General features: G+C 42.3%; 1 protein-coding gene across 3 annotated transcripts in view; it reads left to right on the forward strand.

Moving 5' to 3' along the window:
* The window catches only part of SLC6A2 (solute carrier family 6 member 2), a 183,779-nt gene that overhangs the window by 38,899 nt on the left and 124,784 nt on the right, over positions 1 to 20,096 (forward strand). For 2 of the 3 annotated variants that reach the window (XM_056526304.1, XM_056526303.1), the window contains exons 3-4: positions 6,240 to 6,395; positions 6,946 to 7,357. In XM_056526304.1, the coding sequence (XP_056382279.1) occupies positions 7,045 to 7,357 (313 nt within the window). In that variant the 5' untranslated portion in view covers positions 6,240 to 6,395; positions 6,946 to 7,044. Of the gene's footprint in view, positions 1 to 6,239; positions 6,396 to 6,945; positions 7,358 to 18,754; positions 18,801 to 20,096 lie in introns of those variants that run through there. The other variant, XM_056526307.1, reaches the window with a different exon arrangement.

Genomic DNA, 20,096 nt, shown 5'->3' on the forward strand with positions numbered 1-20,096 from the left:
GGAGTCCAAGAAAAGGTAAGTTTTACGTAATGCATATCCTCAATACTTACTTGTGCATACCAATACTTTGACAAAAAAAGACCGTTTTCTTCTGCCTACCTGCCTCAGCTACTATTCTGATCCTTCTACCCGCCTGATGCCACACATCTGATGCCAAGTTCTCCTTCTTTTACCCACCATTCAGCCACTATATGGTCTCCTCATGCTTCAGCCATCTCCAAGCTGTGCCATTCAGCCACTATATGGTATCCTCTTGCTTCAGCCAACTCCAGGCTGTGCCATTCAGCCATTATATAGCCTCCTCATGCTTCAGCCACCTCCAGGCTGTGCCATTCAGCCACTATATGGTCTCCTCATGCTGCCACAAACTGCAGGCTGTGCCATTCAGACACAAATCAAATTTTTCAAAAGTTTATTCATCTCTATTTATTATGATGGGAGCAATGTACTGGGAGGATTAAAAAAAATTCATGACAGGCACTTTTTAAATCCAAAATGGGCTTGGTCCATAAGGAGTTAAATCACTCTCACCAGTCAGCTTTATAGACAGGCATGAAAAAAAACAGTTTGTGCCTTCTCTGAATACCCCTAGGCCCACCCTGCTGATAGGAGCCCTATGATGTCATTACTGACCCAATAGGCTTCCCCACTAACCATCCATATAGTGAAGAGGCACTGAGTTGCACACACAGCCTTGTCCCACTATGGTGCAGATTTATCAACCTCTCTGGCACAAAAACTTTCTTATTTGCCCACAGCAACCAATCATAGTTCAAGTTTAATTTTTAGTTTTGATAAATTTGCCCCATGTGAGGCTAGGGACTCATCTTTTCCTACTCTCTGCAAAGACCCTAGCAATGGCAAGCAGTGATCTTTTCAGAAGACGGGTTCTTGTAATAAGGGGGGGAGGGGGTGCTATATGCTTTCCCCTAAAAATAGTATTCACAGGCAGGGGTTGAATCAGAGTGGTCTGAGACATTTGGAAATAATGGCCCAAGGGGCCATGGACCCCTGGGGTTATGGAAAATGCAGAGAGCACTGTGCTCCAAAAAGAAAATTTCCTCTGTAGCATTCAGCAGCTCATAAGTACTGGAAGAATTAAGATTTTTTTTTAATAGAAGTAATTTACAAATCTGTATAACTTTCTGGCACGAGTTGATTAAAAAAAAAAAGTTTTCCACCGGAGTAACCCTTTAAACATACATCTTGGGGTTTTGGTTGCATGTGAGAACCACAACCTAAATACACACATTTACTTTGGTTTTAGCATTCAATAACTACCATACAATCCTTTGGATTCACTAAAAGGGACTGAGGTTAACAGTGTCAAAACTGCTTTGTACTTGTTGTACTGAATGGTTCTGGCCAACTTCATGTAAGGAATAATGACATTGGGCCCTATTACACAAGGTGATAATTTGCAAAACAGACTGATATCACCCTGCGTAATAGGGCCAATGGTCAGCATGTTCATTGGCAAATCAGGTCATTTTGACCTTGCGGGACACTTAAGCCTTGTAAGGCTGGGTTCACATATGTCCGGCATCCGGCATAGGTGAACTCCGTCTAGATCTCAACGCAACTAATGTTGTAACTGATGTCAGCTTCGTTCCCCTGTCTGGTGCTGTCCAGCGAGTCCAACCATCCGGTGTCAAAATTGAACTGTCCTATTCAAATGAATGGGATCAGTTCTAGCATCAGTTTCCCTCTGGTGCGTGCCGGAGGGAAACTATGCTGTATGCTGGACATATGAGAATCCTGCCTAATAGTGTCTGAGCACTGACCTATGAGATCATTTACAATGCAGCTCTCACTGTCTATCTGGGCCTATAGACAAGTTCTGTGGCAGTATTTGTGATGACTAGTGACAACTTAAAAGTGATGTAAAAATAATTGTAAAATTGAAAACTATAGTGGCACTACTTTGTAAGAGACATAACCATAAAGCAACTTTACTGAGTAAGCAAAGCTGCAGGGAGAGTACAGTAGCAGTAAAATGCAGGAAACACAAGGAATGTGTAGAATGAGCTATAAAGTGTGAAGAATTCTAATAAAGCTGACATATGGGTGTGAAGAATTACATTGTGGATAGATTTCTGACAGTGGCACTAAATTGAAACACATTGGTCTACAAATTTGTTGTGGTACCGTCCCATGTTGTGTCCCACCAAATCAAAATGTTACATTATAGAGATTTGATGGACAACCCATTTATATAATGTAGACAAACGTTTCCTCGCCCTGGTCTAATGCATATAATTCATGGTTGTATTTAGGCTCCTGGAATTCTGACAACAAAGTGGTTGTGTAAAGACTATGGGGGAGATTTATCAAAATCTGTGAAGAGGTAAAGTTGCTGAGTTGCCCATGGCAACCAATCAGATCGCTTGTTTGAATTTTGAAAATGCCTCTGAAAAGGCAGTATTTACATTATAATCGCACCTTCTGTACCACACATATCTTGGCAAAATCTAAAAACTGGCTGCTGATGTATGTTTGCACAGAGGTATGGGCAGTATATAACAACCATAATGCCTGAGTTTTTAGTGTGTGGTGAGGGTGTGATGGAGGGCAGATGTTATTACCCTAGGGGCAGATGGCATTAACCTCTTGTGTTCGTGATGCCAGTGTGTGGTTTAACCTCTGCACCATGCTAAGGTATGCCGCTGGATCCTGGGCTAGACACTGGGCAAATAATGACTCTGACACCAAGTTACGGAACAACGGCAGCTTTACTGAGATATACAGGTGGAATAGTCTTTACAGCTCAGTTATGCATGAGGAGGTGACCAGTGACTTCAGAGACTTTGGGGCTCGCTGGGATTTGTAGTGGATTTGGACAATTTTCTGCAGGCCCACACTGACTTTATACAGACTGATCTTGACTCACTTGACTAGGACTGACTAGACAGACTTCACTAGGTATGTAGCTTACCAGGTTTTGACTTTCACCTGTGGGGCACTTGGTTAGTAGAAGCATGGCTGCATGGTAGCCCTTTGGCCTCCTCAGGACACCAGACAATCTCTCAGGTCTTGACTGTTCTGCTCCTCAGCTAAGACTCAACTAGCTAGCTCCTCCCAGGGTTTACATGGGGGAGGCTCTGGAGGGGTCTTATAGGTCACTCACAAGTCATCTGGTCACGGACATCTTGGTACAAAACATTATATATACATCACAATAGATAACATAAGCACTTATTAACCATTTACACTAGTAAGCTTAAGGGGGGACTCAGGGGTCACTTAAATAGAGTCCGCCAGACAGGACAGCAAGGGTACAGGGGTACAACTCCTGTACTGAGCCACCACAAATGCCTCTTAGTTATTTAATCATAAATGCAGTTAGTTTTTCTGGTGTTAGTTTAGGGCAAGATCTAGGGGAAGGTCAGGGAGAGTAAGTTAAGGGCCATTTGCTGTATTTGTCTCTATGTTGTCATCTTATGTCTCATCCCAATGATGGACAACCTTTTCTTTCATAATTTAATCCTCTCAAGTTCTTGTTATCTAATTGTGGGTTAGCAAGTGACAAAGCAAGTCTCTTTATTGGTAACTTCTAAAATATGTACGTGCGTGTATGTTTATTCTTGCGACAGCCATACAATCATTCTATTCTGCTATACTTTAAGTCCTGGGTATATCTGAATACTAAAAGCCACAGTTAGAATTCAGGAAAGACGACTGATAAATTTTAAGCCCAGTTCTGGACATGTCCTATATGAATAGGTGGGAAGGAATTTGAGAAAAAAAAAAGTAGTATGGCAATACTTGCATTGCTTTTTGTTCTCTGCTGAGCAGAATCCATGATAAATGTCACGTCTGGTCAGTGAAGGAGTGCACACTATTCTCGCCCACTTCCCTATCCCTGCCTACTTACATACCCGCCCTAGGCGACGGGTCCGTAACCATGGTGACAGTCCCTCCCTAGACAATTGAGTAAACTGTCAAAATAATAAAATACAACAATACAGACACAGGACAAGGTACAGTAGGGAGCAGACAGACTAACAGAAGCAAAACTAACAAACACACACACACACAAAATAAGTCAAAGTCCACTATCCGTGTCAAAAACCAGGAGTAGTCCAAAACAAAAAGTACAAAAACGCTAATACCAGAAGAAGAGTCAGAGAGCGGAGCCAAAAGGTCAAAATGCCAGATATAACAGAAACAGTATGAAGCTAACTAGGAGTACAAACTGAGCTCTTTAGCAGGCAGGGATTGGGAGTAGACTGCCAGCTTATATGGAGCCAGAAAAGGTGCTCCAATCAAGGTCAGCAGACCAGTCCAGACAGCCAGGCGTAACCTAGCAACAACAAAAAAACAACAAAGAACCCGTCAGAACCTTTTGACCCTATAGGTTCTGAGTTCTGACAATAAAGTTCCAGATCTTTCACACAACAGACATAAACCCATTAACATGAAGCTGGTTATGCCAAGTCTTCCAGAGTGGGGACTTCCTTTGTAGGGTTGCACCTTGCTGCCACTTATAGGTGAGACTCCTTAGCATTGCACCCATATACTGTACATGATTTTTATATTCCTAAGGGAGAACCTCAATAACTTACTCATTGTAAAAAAAGAGCAAGTAATTTGGGATCAAATGGAACTCAGAAGTAACTCGCCAAAACTTAGTTACATGATTAAAGCATACCTGTCATATCAGAGAATAAAAAATAATGCTTACATTTGTTACTCCCTAGGTCATGCAGATTCTTTACATGTCTTTTTATGTGTCTGGCTTCTGTATTTGGCTCACAAATCCTTCTGTTCTGCTGATCATTTATTCTGACATCCACTACTCAAGAAGGAGCATATCTGAGGCAAGCACTGAGCCCACCCTCATTCACTATGCATTTGCTTTCTCCCTGAGTCTGCTGTGCTGTGCTATGTCTCTTTATCCAATCACTGCAGGCTGCTCTGTAACAGGATACAGGACAGGAGTGAGCACAGAGGAGTGCTAGGCTCATCTTCACTTACTGGGCTTTGTCTCAGCCTGTGTTTCAGCTGGTACAAATATGATGCTGCAGCTGGGAAAGATTATGTTCTGGATAGTATGAGGACCCCTAGCGGTCTTTTTTTTTTATAACCTATGATTTCTATAAAAAGAAGAGTGTCAGGGGGTCTACTATCATAACAAGAGTTCCCCTTTTTCTGATTAGATCGAAATCCACTCTTGGCACGGAATCTATATAGCTATAGTTGTAGTGCAGCCATCTGAAGGCATCCTTTGTCTGATCGATTCCTTCACTGAGTACAGGCTGCTATAACCCATGCCTGCATGGAAATCGAATTACTCTGCCACTCAGTATATTATTATTAAGAAGAATAATTATTGATAATTATAATAAATATAAAATAATAGTTATACCCTAATATAATAACAAGACTCCATAGGTCAACATCAGCTATGCTAATATAAATACTGAATAAAATAGTTAAGATTTTAGATCAAAATGCATTGGCAAAGGAATATGCTAAAGAAATGGAAACCAAAATGTTGAAAAAAACTAAACTGCAAGATGTTAGCTGATTTTCCTACAGTCTCCGGGGGATGATCTGCTTTAAATTATGACTGAGCATATGTATTTATTATGCCTTTATACCATATGTGTTTAGAATGGTTAACTATCTGGATGCGATCATATGTCGTAATGTAACTATGAGGAAACAGCACAAAACTGTGTATTTTCATAGTGTAGTGTATCTCTTGTACAATATGTACCAGATAGGCTTTTTCGCAGAAAGGACAATATATATTGGACACGGTGCCTTATTTGCAGCTCAAATCCGAAAAAAAAGGTGTTATAGGGACGCTCGACAGAGTAAGGTTGATTTCTATTTCGTTGCTCTTTGGCTGTCGATATGCATTAGACGTGAAACGAGCCAGATATTCTATCCTTCCCTTCTTAAAACAATTGGCCAAACCACCCTCAGGGCGTGCTATTTTACATATGCCAGATTGCCTATATGCCCCTGTAATGCACGATGCTTGAGAGATATAGAGCAATTTCCTACATTTACTTCCTGATTGCTTTTCATAATGAAGAAATCCAAATTTTCCCATTCATAGTATAAACACAACAAATGTCTCTTGTGCAGGCTGCTTATCATTTGCTGTATTATCAGCAGGTGGCACTGCTCAGTTTCCAATGTCTTCAGTGGGTGTCTTGATTTAACAAACAGCACGTGCACTGAGAGGAGCATGGTTTAAAAAGCTGGCATCTTTCTTTTCTTCCCAGTTTTCTCAGAGGAATCACTATCGTCCCACTTGCCAGGAGAAAAGGCTACTTAAAAAATTTGGACGGTGATGGAAAGGGCAGCGCGGACAACACACAAATGTTAGCCAAGCAGTGGCTGGTGGAGGCTTCAGAATTCTTCAATCCTTCTTCAAGTTGGTAAGTCTTAGCACATTCTAGGATAAAAACAACTGTATAGTACAATATACATAATATAATCTATAGAGTAAATATCATCTATATAGCAGCTGTCCTAGAAGTATTACTTCTGTTATAGTTATGTCACTATAGTGCATTATTATTATTTATATATAGTTTTTCTTCTGTTATAGTTATGTCACTATAGTACATTATTATTATATATTTATAGTTATATCACTATAGTACATTATTATTATTTATATATAGTATTACGTCTGTTATAGTTATGTCACTATAGTACATTATTATTGTTATTTATTTATAGCTATATCACTATAGTACATTAGTATTATTTATATATAGTATTACGTCTGTTATAGTTATGTCACTATTGTACATTATTATTATTATTTATAGTTATATCACTATAGTACATTAGTATTATTTATATATAGTATTACTTCTGTTATAGTTATGTCACTATTGTACATTTCCTTATGGTCCAAAAACTTTATGACTTTATTAATTGATCGTTGTTTGTTTTGTCTTTTTTTTAAAATTCCTTTAGAAAAGCAAAATCCTTTCCACGAATACACACAGGAAAAATACCGTAAGGGACCACACAGTCACCCTAGGCAGGTAGTATTTGCCCGCATCCGATTTTCAGATGTTGAAATCGAAGATGTTCAAACAGGGTCAGTCTGATTATAAACTATCAGCCGTGGTTCCCATCAAAGAGACCGTCCCGGAAAAGAAAGATGTGGAACTCATTCTTGTCAAGGAACAGAATGGAGTCCAGTACACCAACAACACGATTATTGCCCCAAACACCTCCCTGAAATACGAGGCGCCCGTCCAGGAAGAGCCAGAACGAGAGCACTGGGGCAAGAAAATAGACTTTCTTCTGTCGGTGGTTGGATTTTCTGTGGATCTGGCCAATGTCTGGAGGTTCCCCTACCTTTGCTATAAGAACGGAGGAGGTAAGAAGTAGCATTTTTAGTATGTCTCAAAATTTGATTTGGGGGAAAAAAATATGAAACCATACACAATTAAATTCTATCTAAAATATTTGTATTATACAAGGTAAATATTTAGTAATTATTTGCATTATGCAAGGTAAATATTTGTACCATAGAAAGTAAATATTTGTATTATACAAAGTAAATATTTTTATTATGCAAGGTAAATATTTGTATTATACAAAGTAAATATTTTTATTATGCAAGGTAAATATTTGTTTTATGCATGTTACTGCATAGAAATTTTCCAATTGTGGGGGTTGAACTTATTTACCTGTTCCAGTTAAGAAAAAAAAAGTATTAAAAACATAGTAAAAATGAACAAATTTTAATAACATTCATACCTGTGTTTCCGAACCAGGGTGCCTCCAACTGTTGTAAAACTACGACTCCCAGTGTGCCCGGACAGCCGAAGGCTGTCCGGGCACGCTGGGAGTTGAAGTTTTGCAGAAGCTGGAGGCAACCTGGTTGGGAAACATTGACTTTTACAAAGTAAAAGAACCATTCAGATACCTGTATTGAATGGAGAATTAACCATTTGTGTTCTGGACTTAACACATGCACCTCCCACAGTTCCGCTAAAAAAAAACCACACACCGTAAATCTCTATCGAATATTTTAAACTGGAAATGATACTCCGCAGAAAAGGCTTAATATCTTTAGGTGCTGTAGGCTGGATAACAGATTATGTATGCATGTTATGTGACATTGTGTAATGTATCGCAGCTACCAATAAATGTATGCATTCGGACATATATCTGCTTTAAGTTAAGCAGCTGTGATATCACTAGAGATTGATTCTGCTATATGCGATATGGCAGATACAGTTGGTTGTGCCTCCAGTTAAGTTCCTTGGGCAATGGAAGCCTCTATATACACAGCTGAAACCAGCAAATAATGTTTTCCTAGACATTTCCTGGACATTTATAAAAATACACTCAGGAAATATTTGACTTTCCATTTCGCATACTCAGCATAACATATTCTAATCCAGCAATCACACTGTATTTTGCTTCTGCAAATCAGTTCATTGTAGGGCTTTGTGCAATCCGGTCCCTGTGTATCCGTGTGCCCCGACCTGTGGCTCTTCAGCTGTTCTTACAGTCTCTTAAAATGATATGTTTTCAGATTCACAAATATTTATACAATAACTTTGTCATTCCCATAAATATACTGATAAGGTAGGGCCACATGTGCCATGTTTTAATGCATATTTTCTGCAGGTGTCCATTGACTTCAATGGGTTGGAAAATACGCAGTGGCAAATACGCAAAAAAATACACAGCAAAATACGGCACGTGTGACCTTACCCGATAACTCAAAATGTGACATAGTAACACTGAATCATTTACAAGAACTACACCCCTATTATCCTGGCAACCCTATGAGGCTAAAAATTCACTTTTTTTTTTCTTTCAAAAAAGCCCCCCAAAAGCCACAAATGCACAAAGGTTAATAGAGATTTATAAAATGCCATACCCACTTGGTGTTTTTTTCCTTAGAAAATTTTTCTTCTAATATTTGGCATTTTTCTGCAGTTGCTTAGTAACAGTTTTCTAAAATTGCAGCATGTTGAGACTATGTTTTTTTTTTTTTTTAACAAAATCTTGGTATTTTTTTTCCAAAGAAGTATATCGGAGCAAAAAAACGCCATAAAAACGCTATGCGGGTTTAGAATTGGCGTTTTTTTCTCTAGCATCCTCTCTTCATTTCTTCAATAGAAATCCTTGGGTCACATGATAAAAGAATCACATGACTTGTCATGATAAAAAAACGTAAGGGAAAAACACAAAAGAAAAAAAACCTGCCAACACTAAAACCCAGTTTTTTTGTGGCATTTTTTATCTGATCAAAAAAATGTCAGAAGTGGAAACTTAGCCTAAGGGTCTATACACATGGCAGAATGTCCTCCTCAAATTAAAGCCCATAGACTTCTATGGGATTCCACACTGCCATTCACACTTCTGAATTTCCGCAAGTGTGAAGGGGAGTGCAGAATCCCATAGAAGTCCATGGGCTTTAATTTGAGGCAGAATTCTGCAAGCAGAAATTCTGCCGTGTGAATAGACCCTGAGCATAGCACTGACCTACCAACAAGGATTCACCTTGGGGTACAGGAATTAATTTTTTTTTTAAATCAACTGGTGCCAGAAAGTTAAGCAGTTTTGTAAATTACTTCTATATAAAAATCTTAATCCTTCCAATATTTATCAATTGCTGTATGCTCCACATGAAGTTCTTTTCTTTTTAAATTTCTTTTCTGTCTGACCACATTGCTCTCTGCTGCAACCTCTGTCCATGTCAGGAACTGTCCAGAGCAGGAGCATATCCCCATAGCAAACCTCTGCTGCTCTGGACAGTCCCTGACACGGACAGAGGTGTCAGGACAGAAAAGAAATTCAAAAAGAAAAGAACTTCCTGTGGAGCATACAGCAGCTGATAAGTACTGGAAGAATTAAGATTTTTAAATAGAAGTAATTTACAAATCTGTTTAACTTTCTGGCACCAGTTGATTTGAAAAAAAGAAATTGTTTTCTACCAGAGTACCCCTTTAAATACATGTCACTGTCTTTAAAGCATAACTATAGAGTATACTATAAAATAAGAGCAGGTCTGTTGTACTACTAAGGCTGCTTTCACACTATAAAAATTCATCCGTTACAAACGTCCGTTAGAAAAGCCCTGGTAAACGGCCGTTAAACAATCCCATTAAAGTCTATGGGATTTTTTGATTATCCTTTATGATCCGTTATAGTCCATCATGAATAACGGACGTTAGTTGTGACGGAAGAAATAATGGCACATGCACTAATTTTTCTTCCGTTACAAGAAACGGGTAAATTAACGGCCGTTATTTTTAACATTGAAGTCTATGGCTGACGGATGAGCCTTTACGTCATCCGTTTGCACACAGTTTATTATATCCGTTATTACTTCTGAGCATGCTCAGGCTGCTTTCACACTATAAAGTTCTTCCGTTTAAAGATCCGTTATGAAATTCCGTTATAAAGTCTTTTATAACGGATCCTTAAACTTCCGTTAATAAATCCCATTAAAGTCTATGGGATTTTTTAATCTTCCATTTGTACCTTTTTTGTTCCGTTAAACTAACGTCCGTTAGTTATAATGGAAGAATAGAACGGACATGCAGTATTTTTTTTCCATTTATAATTAACGGATCATTGAACGTCCGTTAATTAATAACATTGAAGCCTATGGCATAACGGATGTTACAAAATACACCCGTTATTGTCCCTTAATTTAACGTCCGTTAGTGCTACTGAGCATGCTCAGTAGAGACTTCACACTCCTGAAGTCACATGGGAAAGTTGAGTAGTGCTCACACCCGCTGTCACACCCCCTCTACTTCCTGGTCAGACAGCAGGAGGCAGCAGTAGGAGTCTGTTCTGGGTATCCGTATTCATCCGCCGCCATCCGCCTGATAGCACCCCTGATAGCACTTCAACAGCGCTCTATTAAAGGGGTACTCCGGTGAAAACCTTTTTTCTTTTAAATCAACTGGTGCCAGAAAGTTAAACAGATTTGTAAATTACTTCTATTAAAAAATGTTAATCCTTCCTGAACTTATTAGCTGCTGAATACTACAGAGGAAATTCTTTTCTTTTTGGAATTCTCTCTGATGACATCATGAGCACAGTGCTCTTTGCTGACGTCATTATAATAATAACAACACTTTATTTATTGTTGTCCTTAGTGGGATTTGAACCCAAGGCCCCAGCACTACAAGGCAGCAGTGCTAACCACTGAGCCACCATGCTGCCCTTAGCATACATCTGCTATGTACGGTTGCTAAAATGGACAGAGATGTCAGCAGAGAGCACTGTGCTCGTGATGTCATCAGTGTTCCAAATGAAATGCCTTGAAATACGACAATGCCTTGAAATATGACAGGACTCCGAAGTGAGAGAGAGCTATGTGCATTTGAGGCCTAAATTAGGGATTTGCATAGGGATGGACATGGCAGTGTTCCCCAAACAGGGTGCCTCCAGCTGTTGCAAAACTCCCAGCATGCCTGAACAGTCAATGGCTGTCCGGCATTACTGGGAGTTAATTTGCAACAGCTGGAGGCTCCGTTTTGGAAACACTGCCATATGAGACATTTTTATTTTTTATTTGGGGGGGTGGGGGGGGTGGGGTTACTGTGTAGGGGTATGTGTATATGTAGTGTTTTACCCTATATTTTGTGTAGTGTAGTGTAGTGTTTTTAGGGTACATTCACACGGGCGGGTTCACAGCGAGTATCCCGCTGGGAGTTTGAGTTGCGGCGGAAAATTAGCTGCAGCTCAAACTTAAAGTGGGAAACTCGCTGTAAACCCCCGTCAGTGTGAATGGACTCTGTACATTCACATGGGTGGAGGCAAACCTTCAACTGTTGCAAACTACAACTCCCAGCATGCACTGACAGACAGTGCATGCTGAGAGTTGTAGTTATGCAACAGCTGGAGGCACACTGGTTGGGAAACACTAAGTTAGGTAACAGACTACCGCAGTGTTTCCGCACCAGTGTACCTCCAGCTGTTGCAAAACTACAACTCCCATCATGCATGGCCTGTCAATGCATGCTGGGAGTTGCAGTTTTGCAACAGCTGGAGGCACATGAGTTGGGAAACACTGAGTTAGGAAACAGACAGTATTTACCAACCTGTGGGCCTCCAGTTGTTGCAAAACTACAACTCCCAGCATGCCTGGAGAGCCACATCTGGCGCTTTAGATGTTGCCAAACTACAACACTCAGCCTGCCGGGACAGTGTACCCTTACCACCTCGCTCCTATCCTTTAGGATTATCGGGGCTGTCTCTGACAGCTCCGATCATCCCTATTTTCCGGGCTGTCGGGTCACTAAAGACGTGATTCACTGGTCAGAATTGACTGGCGAATCACGGCGATCACCGACAAGGGGGGGGGGGGGGGGGGTCTCAGGACCCCCCTGGGCGATATGCCGGGATGGCTGCTGTTAGATATCAGCAGTCATCCCGTTCCATTCACCGTGTCTGGAGACACGGTGATCAAGGAACGCAGCGCCGTAAATGTATGGCATTTACACATGCGGCAATACCACATATGTTTATTTTTATTTAAACTTTTGTTAGGGAAGGGGTTAAATCCTCTTTATTAACTTTTTATTTTCGCAATGTTGTAGCCCCCATAGGGGACTATAACATGCAGAACATTGATTCAATACACTGATCAATGCTATTGAATTGCATTGCATTGATCAGTGTTATCGGCGGTTGATTGCTCAAGCCTGGATTTCAGGCTTGGAGCAATCAATTGCCGATTGGACACACAGGAGGCAGTTAAGGCATCCTCCTGAGGTGTCCTAGCTGATCGGGACATCGCATTTTCATGGCGATGGTCCCGTCCAGCCCGACTGAGCTGCCGGGTCACGCCCCCTCTGTCACGCCCCCTCCCATAGGTTTACATTGAGGGGCGGAGCATGATGTCACACGGGGCGGATGCGTGACGTCGCCAGTAATCAGACCCAGAGCGAACATGCTCCGGGGACTGATTTTAACTGGGGTGCTGCGTGCAAGATCACCGGGATCAGGTATCTTATCCCCTATCCTTTAAATAGGGGATAAGATGTCTAAGCGCCAGAGTACCCCTTTAAATTATTTGTTGGGGGTTGATGTCATTAGGCACTTAGTGGTGATATCAGGGGTGATGTAACCGGTGAAGTCAGGGGGTGATGTCAGTCAGCACTCAGTGGTGAGATTAGGAGATGACCGTGAATGGAGTAAATGTAAAAAAATTACCAAAGTCTAGAATTGCTGCTTTTTGGTCACATCATATACAATAAAAAAAAATTATTATAAAAAGCAATCAAAAATTCGCATCTAAACAAAAATGATACCGATAAAGACTACAGATCCTGGAACAAAAAATGGTCCCTCATATGGCCTTGTTTACGGAAAAATAAAAGTGTTATGGGGTTTAGAATGGGAAAATGTTATGCATGTTAATTTTCTCACAAAAAAGTAGAAACATATAACAAAACCTACGTTAATTGGGTATTGTTATAATCATATGTACCTACAGAATGAAGATAATGTGTAATTTTAACCATAAAATATATTGCGTAAAAACAAACCCACCCCCCCAAAATCTTAGCAAAATTGTGTTATTTCGCTATACTTTCTTTAGGAATTGAAGATTGCTAGCCGGCAAAAAGTCTCAGTGGGAGGGGAGGAGGAAATGTCTTGGGGGGATTGTTTGGGGACCCCATCATACTGAAGTGCTCCGTCTTCTAGGCAGCCTTAATCTGGCCCTGCCTAATGGTCTATTCACAGTCCTGAATTTCTGCTTGCGGAATTCCGCAAGTGGAAATTCAGAAGTGTGAATGGGAGTGCAGAATCCCATAGAAGTCTCTGTTCACACAGCGGAATGTCAGTGCGGAATTCTACCAGAATATTCTGCTCGGACAATCTGCAGAAGCAGAGTACGATTGATATTAAAGGGGTACCCTAAGACAAGGATAGGGAATAAGATGTCTGATCGCGGGGTCCAGCCGCTGGGGACCCCCGCTATGTCACATGCAGCACTTACCTGTGGGAGCTGCATGCAGTGCTACAGCCTCCGAGTCTGCTGGGTCACGACCATAACGTGACGTCACACGGGGGCGGAGTTGTGACCTCACTATACTCCGGCCCCGTAGTCGTGACCCAGCAGACTCGGAGGCTGCAGCGCTGCATGCGGCACCCACAGGTGCTTTGGATAGGGGATAAGATGTCTTTTGGGCCGGAGTGCCCCTTTAATGGGATTCTGCTGCACAGTGCACACTGTGGAATTTCCATGGCAGATTTTTGTTATCAGCGTCCGTGGAAAGAATAGACTAGTCTATTCTTTCTGCAGATTCGGCTCGGAAATGCACTGCCATCTATGAGACAGCAAATTTCCAATCAGTCCTAGCACCCGCTGGATCATGCAAATGTGCGGAATGTCAGCCTGTGTTTTCCGTGCAGACATTTCACACTTTTTCGGCCTTGTGAACCCAGCATTAGTCTAGTTCAGCAGAAATATGAAATCTGTATATTTTTACTGTAAGGTCTCGTTCACACTGAGAAATTTCAAGCAGAATCTGGTGGAAAAATTCAGCTTGGAAATGTTGTCCTATTGTTTTTAATGGGATTCTGCTGCATCACACACATGATGGAATTTCTGCGGTAAAAACATCTGCTGCAGAATTCCCGAGACCAGCCTCCGCAGGAAAAATTGACATGTTAAATCTTTTAGTGAAATTCGCTTGGAAATGCATTGACGTCTAAGGCAATGGCGCATTTCCAAGTGGCCCTAGTGGCGACATGTTCTGCAGGTACCTGCTGTCTGCAGAATGCCTTCCCAGAAATTTTCCGAGCTAACATCCCGCCACATGTACATAACCTAAGAGTTAACACTTTGTATTTTTTCAGTATTTCAGTCAGCTTTTTTTATCCATACCAGTAATAGGTTCAAAACACAGAGAAAGGTGCAAATCCTTTCCTCTATTCTGCCGTATATTCAGCCAATTTAAAATGGCTGGCATTCAGCCAAGGAATGGGAAAATTCTTTTTTTGTGGGGCCAATAAAATCATTGTTACCAGCCGCACATTGTTATAAAAAGGTGATGTGCGTGCGTATTTCAGCCGTCTGAAAGGGGAGGAGGAAACTTTTGGCAGAGTGTTGTGTTGATTTCATATGTGCCAAACTGCTCTATAGTATAGAGTAATATGTATACAAATACTTACTCCAGTAGTAGACCTTGTCTGCTCAGGACATACCGTATTTTTCGCCCTATAGGACGCACCGGCGTATAAGACGCACCCTATCTTTAGGTGCAAAATCAAAAAAATTAAAGATTTTGAACCCAATAGTGGTCTTCAACCTGCGGACCTCCAGATGTTGCAAAACTACAACTCCCAGCATGCCCGGACAGCCAACGGCTGTCCGGGCATGCTGGGAGTTGTAGTTTTGCAACATCTGGAGGTCCGCAGATTGAAGACCACTGCATAGGAGGTAGTACTCACGTGTCCCCGCCGCTCTGGACCCGTCACCGTTGCCCTGGATGTCGCTCCATCGCTGGCGCCGTGTCCCCGTCGCTCCGAAACGTCTCTGCTGCCGGCCGGGTATCCTTACTCTCTGTCGCCATCATCACGTCGTTACGCACGCCGACGCACGTACGCGACGACGTGATGATGAGGAAGGAGAGCGCCGGCCATACAGGGGATCCCTGAACGGAGAAGACACCGAGGAGGCAGGTAAGGTCCCCCCCGGTGTCCTGTAAGCACTAACCCGGCTATTCAGTCGGGCTGTTCGGGACCGCCGCGGTGAAATAGCCGCGGTCCCAAACAGCCCGACTGAACAGCCGGGTTAGTGTCACTTTCCCTTCAGACGTGGCGGTCAGCTTTGATCGCCGCGTCTGAAGGGTTAATACAGGGCATCACCGCGATGTCCTGTATTAGCCGCGGGTCCCGGCCGTTGATGGCCGCAGGGACCGCCGCGATAGGTGTGTATTCACCGTATAAGACGCACCGACTTTTTCCCCCCAGTTTTGGGGAAGAATAAGTGCGTCTTATACGGCGAAAAATACGATAGCTCATAATGGCTTCTTGAGACTTGTCATCATGCTGTTATCATCTATTTAGCAAGGGATTGTGATGGATCCCACTGAGCTCCTGTAGGCTTTCATGTTGTTGCCATTAAAGAGAAATAGAAACCTGATGGAAAAAAACTGAAATGTTAGGGCTGAGGACACATCGGCCCTGATTTACTAGTAGAGTGTACTTTTCTTTGTGTTTTTTTTTCCCTCAACAGATATTTTTCCACAACATTCACTGTTTCTCTACATTTTGCACCTTTTCCTACATTTTGCTTTTATATATATATATATATATATATATATATATATATATATATATATCTATATATATATATATATATATATATATATAGATATATATATATATATATATATATATATATATATATATATACATGCTTTGACCTCAAATCCATTTTCTCTTGAAACCTAAGTAAATGTTGGGATTTTTCCGAAAATGTCGGGGACCGTGTCCCCCTTTTCCTGTTGGCCATGCCCCCTTTTTCGGGTTTTCTCAGTAAAATGGAAAGTTGGTTGGGTTTTTAATTTTTTTGGTGCAAATTCTGGCACAGACAGAAATTCTAGCGCAATATGCCAAATTCTGGCGCACAACCAGACAAATCAGGGCCAATGTGTAATTTAAGGTGGAATTCATGCCGATTTCCACCTGGAATAAGCTTCCTATTGAGCTAGGAAATTTGTGATTCTGTTCACACAGAGAAGTTTCCGTGTGGAAATTTCTGACTTGGATATGAATCCATCTTGAGGTTGAATCTGCAGGTAAAATCTCATGAAGTTCATCTCCATATTCCACACCAAATAAGTGACAATTCGGCTTCATTTCTGCTCAATTTAGCATGGAGCAAAAGAAGGCTTTCTGCTCCAAAATGTCAGTGAAGAGATTTTCCTCATCATTTTCCTCAGTGTGTCCATACATACAGGGGAGATTTATCAAAACCTGTCGAGAGGAAAAGTTGGCCAGTTGCCCATAGCAACCAGTCAGCATGCTTCTTTCATTTTCAACAAGGACTCTGCAAAATGAAAGAAGCAATCTGATTGATTGCTATGGGCAACTGGCCAACTTTTCCTCTGGACAGGTTTTGATAAATCTCCCCCTGTACAATGTTCTCATTGAGGTAATTCAGCGAATTTCACACAGATACAGAATCAGCACGAAGCACTTATTCGATGGAAGATTGGACATGTTTAACATTGGGAAATTTCTGATGTGCCAACTGAGCAGCGGACTTCCTATTGAAATCAATATGAGAATGCTGTAAGGTGGAATCCGTGCAGATTCTCAGTAAGGGAAATTCAGAACAGATTCTTACAGCAGCCCTCTCCGAAATCAGCACTTAGGCTAGGTTCAGACTACGGAATCTCCGGGTAGAACATTTCCGCCCGGAGATTCCGAGTTCCGCCTGCGCCGACTGAATTGGTCGGCGCTAGGACCGCGCGGACACTGCAGTCTCCTATAGACTGCTATGTGTTCCGCTAGGATTTCCGCCTGAAGAACGGTATCCCCCAACATAGCTTTATTTGCGACGTTTCCACACATTGGAATTCCACCCTCCATATGTTGGACAGACTATGCGAACAGAGAAAAGCCATCACCGATTTCTTGATGATCCAAGCGGGAAGGGGCCCCTGTTTAACTTCAATGTCAACCAGTGGCAGCTCATACCTGACACCTGCCATTTGCTCAGGAGAAGAAGCCACATTATTATTCAGTTGCCAGGATTACGGGATAAACAACATCATTCCACTGCTTCATTTACTACAAGACATGTTGGAAACAATGGCTGGTCAGGGCTATGGAGACGTGGCGCCTACATCTCACGGCCACATGAGACCTGTTTGGGCTGAACTCGTAGAGGAGGAGGAGGGGGAGGGGGACAGTGGAGCACAGTTTAGGTTTTGTGAAATGGGCAGTTTTTATAGTCATCTGACAGGAGAGGAGGAACAGGAGCAGCCAGAGGAGCTAGAGGGTGAGGAGCAAGATGAGACAAAGGACCCAGACACACCGTGGCAGTATGCAGTAGAGATGGAAGCAGGGAGTCCCTCCGAGTCACTTGCACAAATGGCACGATGCATGCTCATTTGCTTGCTTAGTGACTGCCGAATTGTCACCGTTCGGCAGCGGGTTGACTTCTGGCTCTCCACCTTATTGGACCCTCACTACTGGCATAAAATGGGGGCCTTTATTACACCCACTGAGAGGGAGGACAAACTGACCTACTGCAGAGACATCTTACGTAGTCAGTTGGCCAATGCCTATCTGCGCCATTGTCCATCCTCTCACAGGTCTGACTTGGGGGGCCCTCTGCGCTCACTTTCCACTGCCATGGCTGCTGGGAAGGGGTGGCAGGAGCAGTACCAGCTCCATCAGCAGCAGCCTGGGTATACAGTCGCTGATGAGTAGCTTTCTTCACCCACATAGGGAAGCAACTCATCAGCAGCAGGTAGACCTGGAGCAGGACCTGAATCAGCAGGTGGTGGCATACCTTGACATGACCCTGCCAACACACCTTGAAAATCCGCTGGCCTTCTGGGCAGCCAAACTTGATTTGTGCGGCGGGGCCATAGTAACCCCAAGGAGAACTCGTCTGTCTACGAAAAATGTGAAGAGACTGACCTTTGTGAAGATGAATCAGGCATGGATCAGCCAGGATTTCCCCCCACCAATGCCTGATGCAACAGAGTAGATTGACCATGGTGCCACACCAACACTTCACAATTATGGATAGTGCAAAACATATTTAAGGTGCGGCTCCCCAGTTACAGAAATTCCTCTGCTTCAGACCACAAGTAAGTATTGAGGATATGCATTAGCTAAAACTTTACTTTACTTAGGATAAAATATATGGACCCTAATTTTTTTTTTTTTTCCAAAGTAAGTTTTTATTGATTTTATGTCAAGAAAAAGCAATAACAACTTTAACAATATCATGCGAGGCCGTTAGGCGATGACAATCAATGAGTCAAATATAACAGTGCCAATGTCAAAAAAAAAAACAGAACGTTGAGGACGTGAGATAAATGTTTCCACGGACACGATGCTCCTCAGGGGAGTGACTACTATTCCCAGGGGTTCTATGGTGTCTTGACTAGTGGGCCCCAGGGGTCGTACTAAGTCTATCCAGTTGGAGGAAATTTGTAAGTATGTGAGCAACCTAGTCTATCGCATGGACCTGTATGGACTGGGTAAGGTCCAGCGGGAGACCGCACGGGTCCACGAGTGATCCATATATCCCAGGGAGCATATTCAGGTAGATCATGGGAGAGCGAGTCCAAGAAAACATTCACCTTGGGCCTCAGTAAAGGGGGATACCTAACCACAATATGGTGATGCTAAAGACATGTGGGAAGGGTTAAGGCAGGAAATGAGAAAGAAATAAGAAAAAGAACAAATGGACCCTAATTTTGTTTTTTTTATATCTAAGAAAAGGTGTGCAAAAACTTTCCCTGTAAGGCCCTACTCTCGCATTATTAATTTCCTTCTTGGCATGTGTTACTCACCCTAAAAAGGCTGGCCCCCACACAGGAACCTCTCCCTATTTCCACCTACAAACACTGCCATATCCCAGGGTTTTTAGGTGGAAATGGGGAGAGTTTCCTGTGTGGGGCCGACATTTTAGGGCAAATAACACTTGCCAAGAAGGGAATGAATAGGGCGAGAGTAGGGCCTAACAGGGGAGGTTTTTACCCCCACCTGCTACAATGGACAATACGTTGTTCCATTCCACCTTTTCAAGGAAAGTGTTATTCGCCTTAAACAGGGCAAAAAAAAAAACTCTCCTCATTTCCACCTAAAATCCCTGGGAAATGACAGTGTTTGTAGGTGGAAATAGGGAGAGGTTCCTGTGTGGGGGCCGCCCTTTTTTAGGGCGAGTAACACTTTCCAAAAAGGGAATTAACCACTTAAGGACTCAGGGCAAACTTGTACGCCCTGAGTCCACTCCCTTTCTATAGCAGGTTGGGCCCAGCCGGGACCCGTGGCTAATAGCATGCGGCACTGATCCCGGTGCCCACGCCATTAACCCTTTAGACGCGGCGTTCAAAGTTGATCGCGGTGTCCGAAGTGAAAGTAAATACTTCCAGTTA

This window comes from Hyla sarda, chromosome 6 (genome assembly GCF_029499605.1).
Source record: "Hyla sarda isolate aHylSar1 chromosome 6, aHylSar1.hap1, whole genome shotgun sequence".
Classification (NCBI taxonomy): Eukaryota; Metazoa; Chordata; class Amphibia; order Anura; family Hylidae; genus Hyla; species Hyla sarda.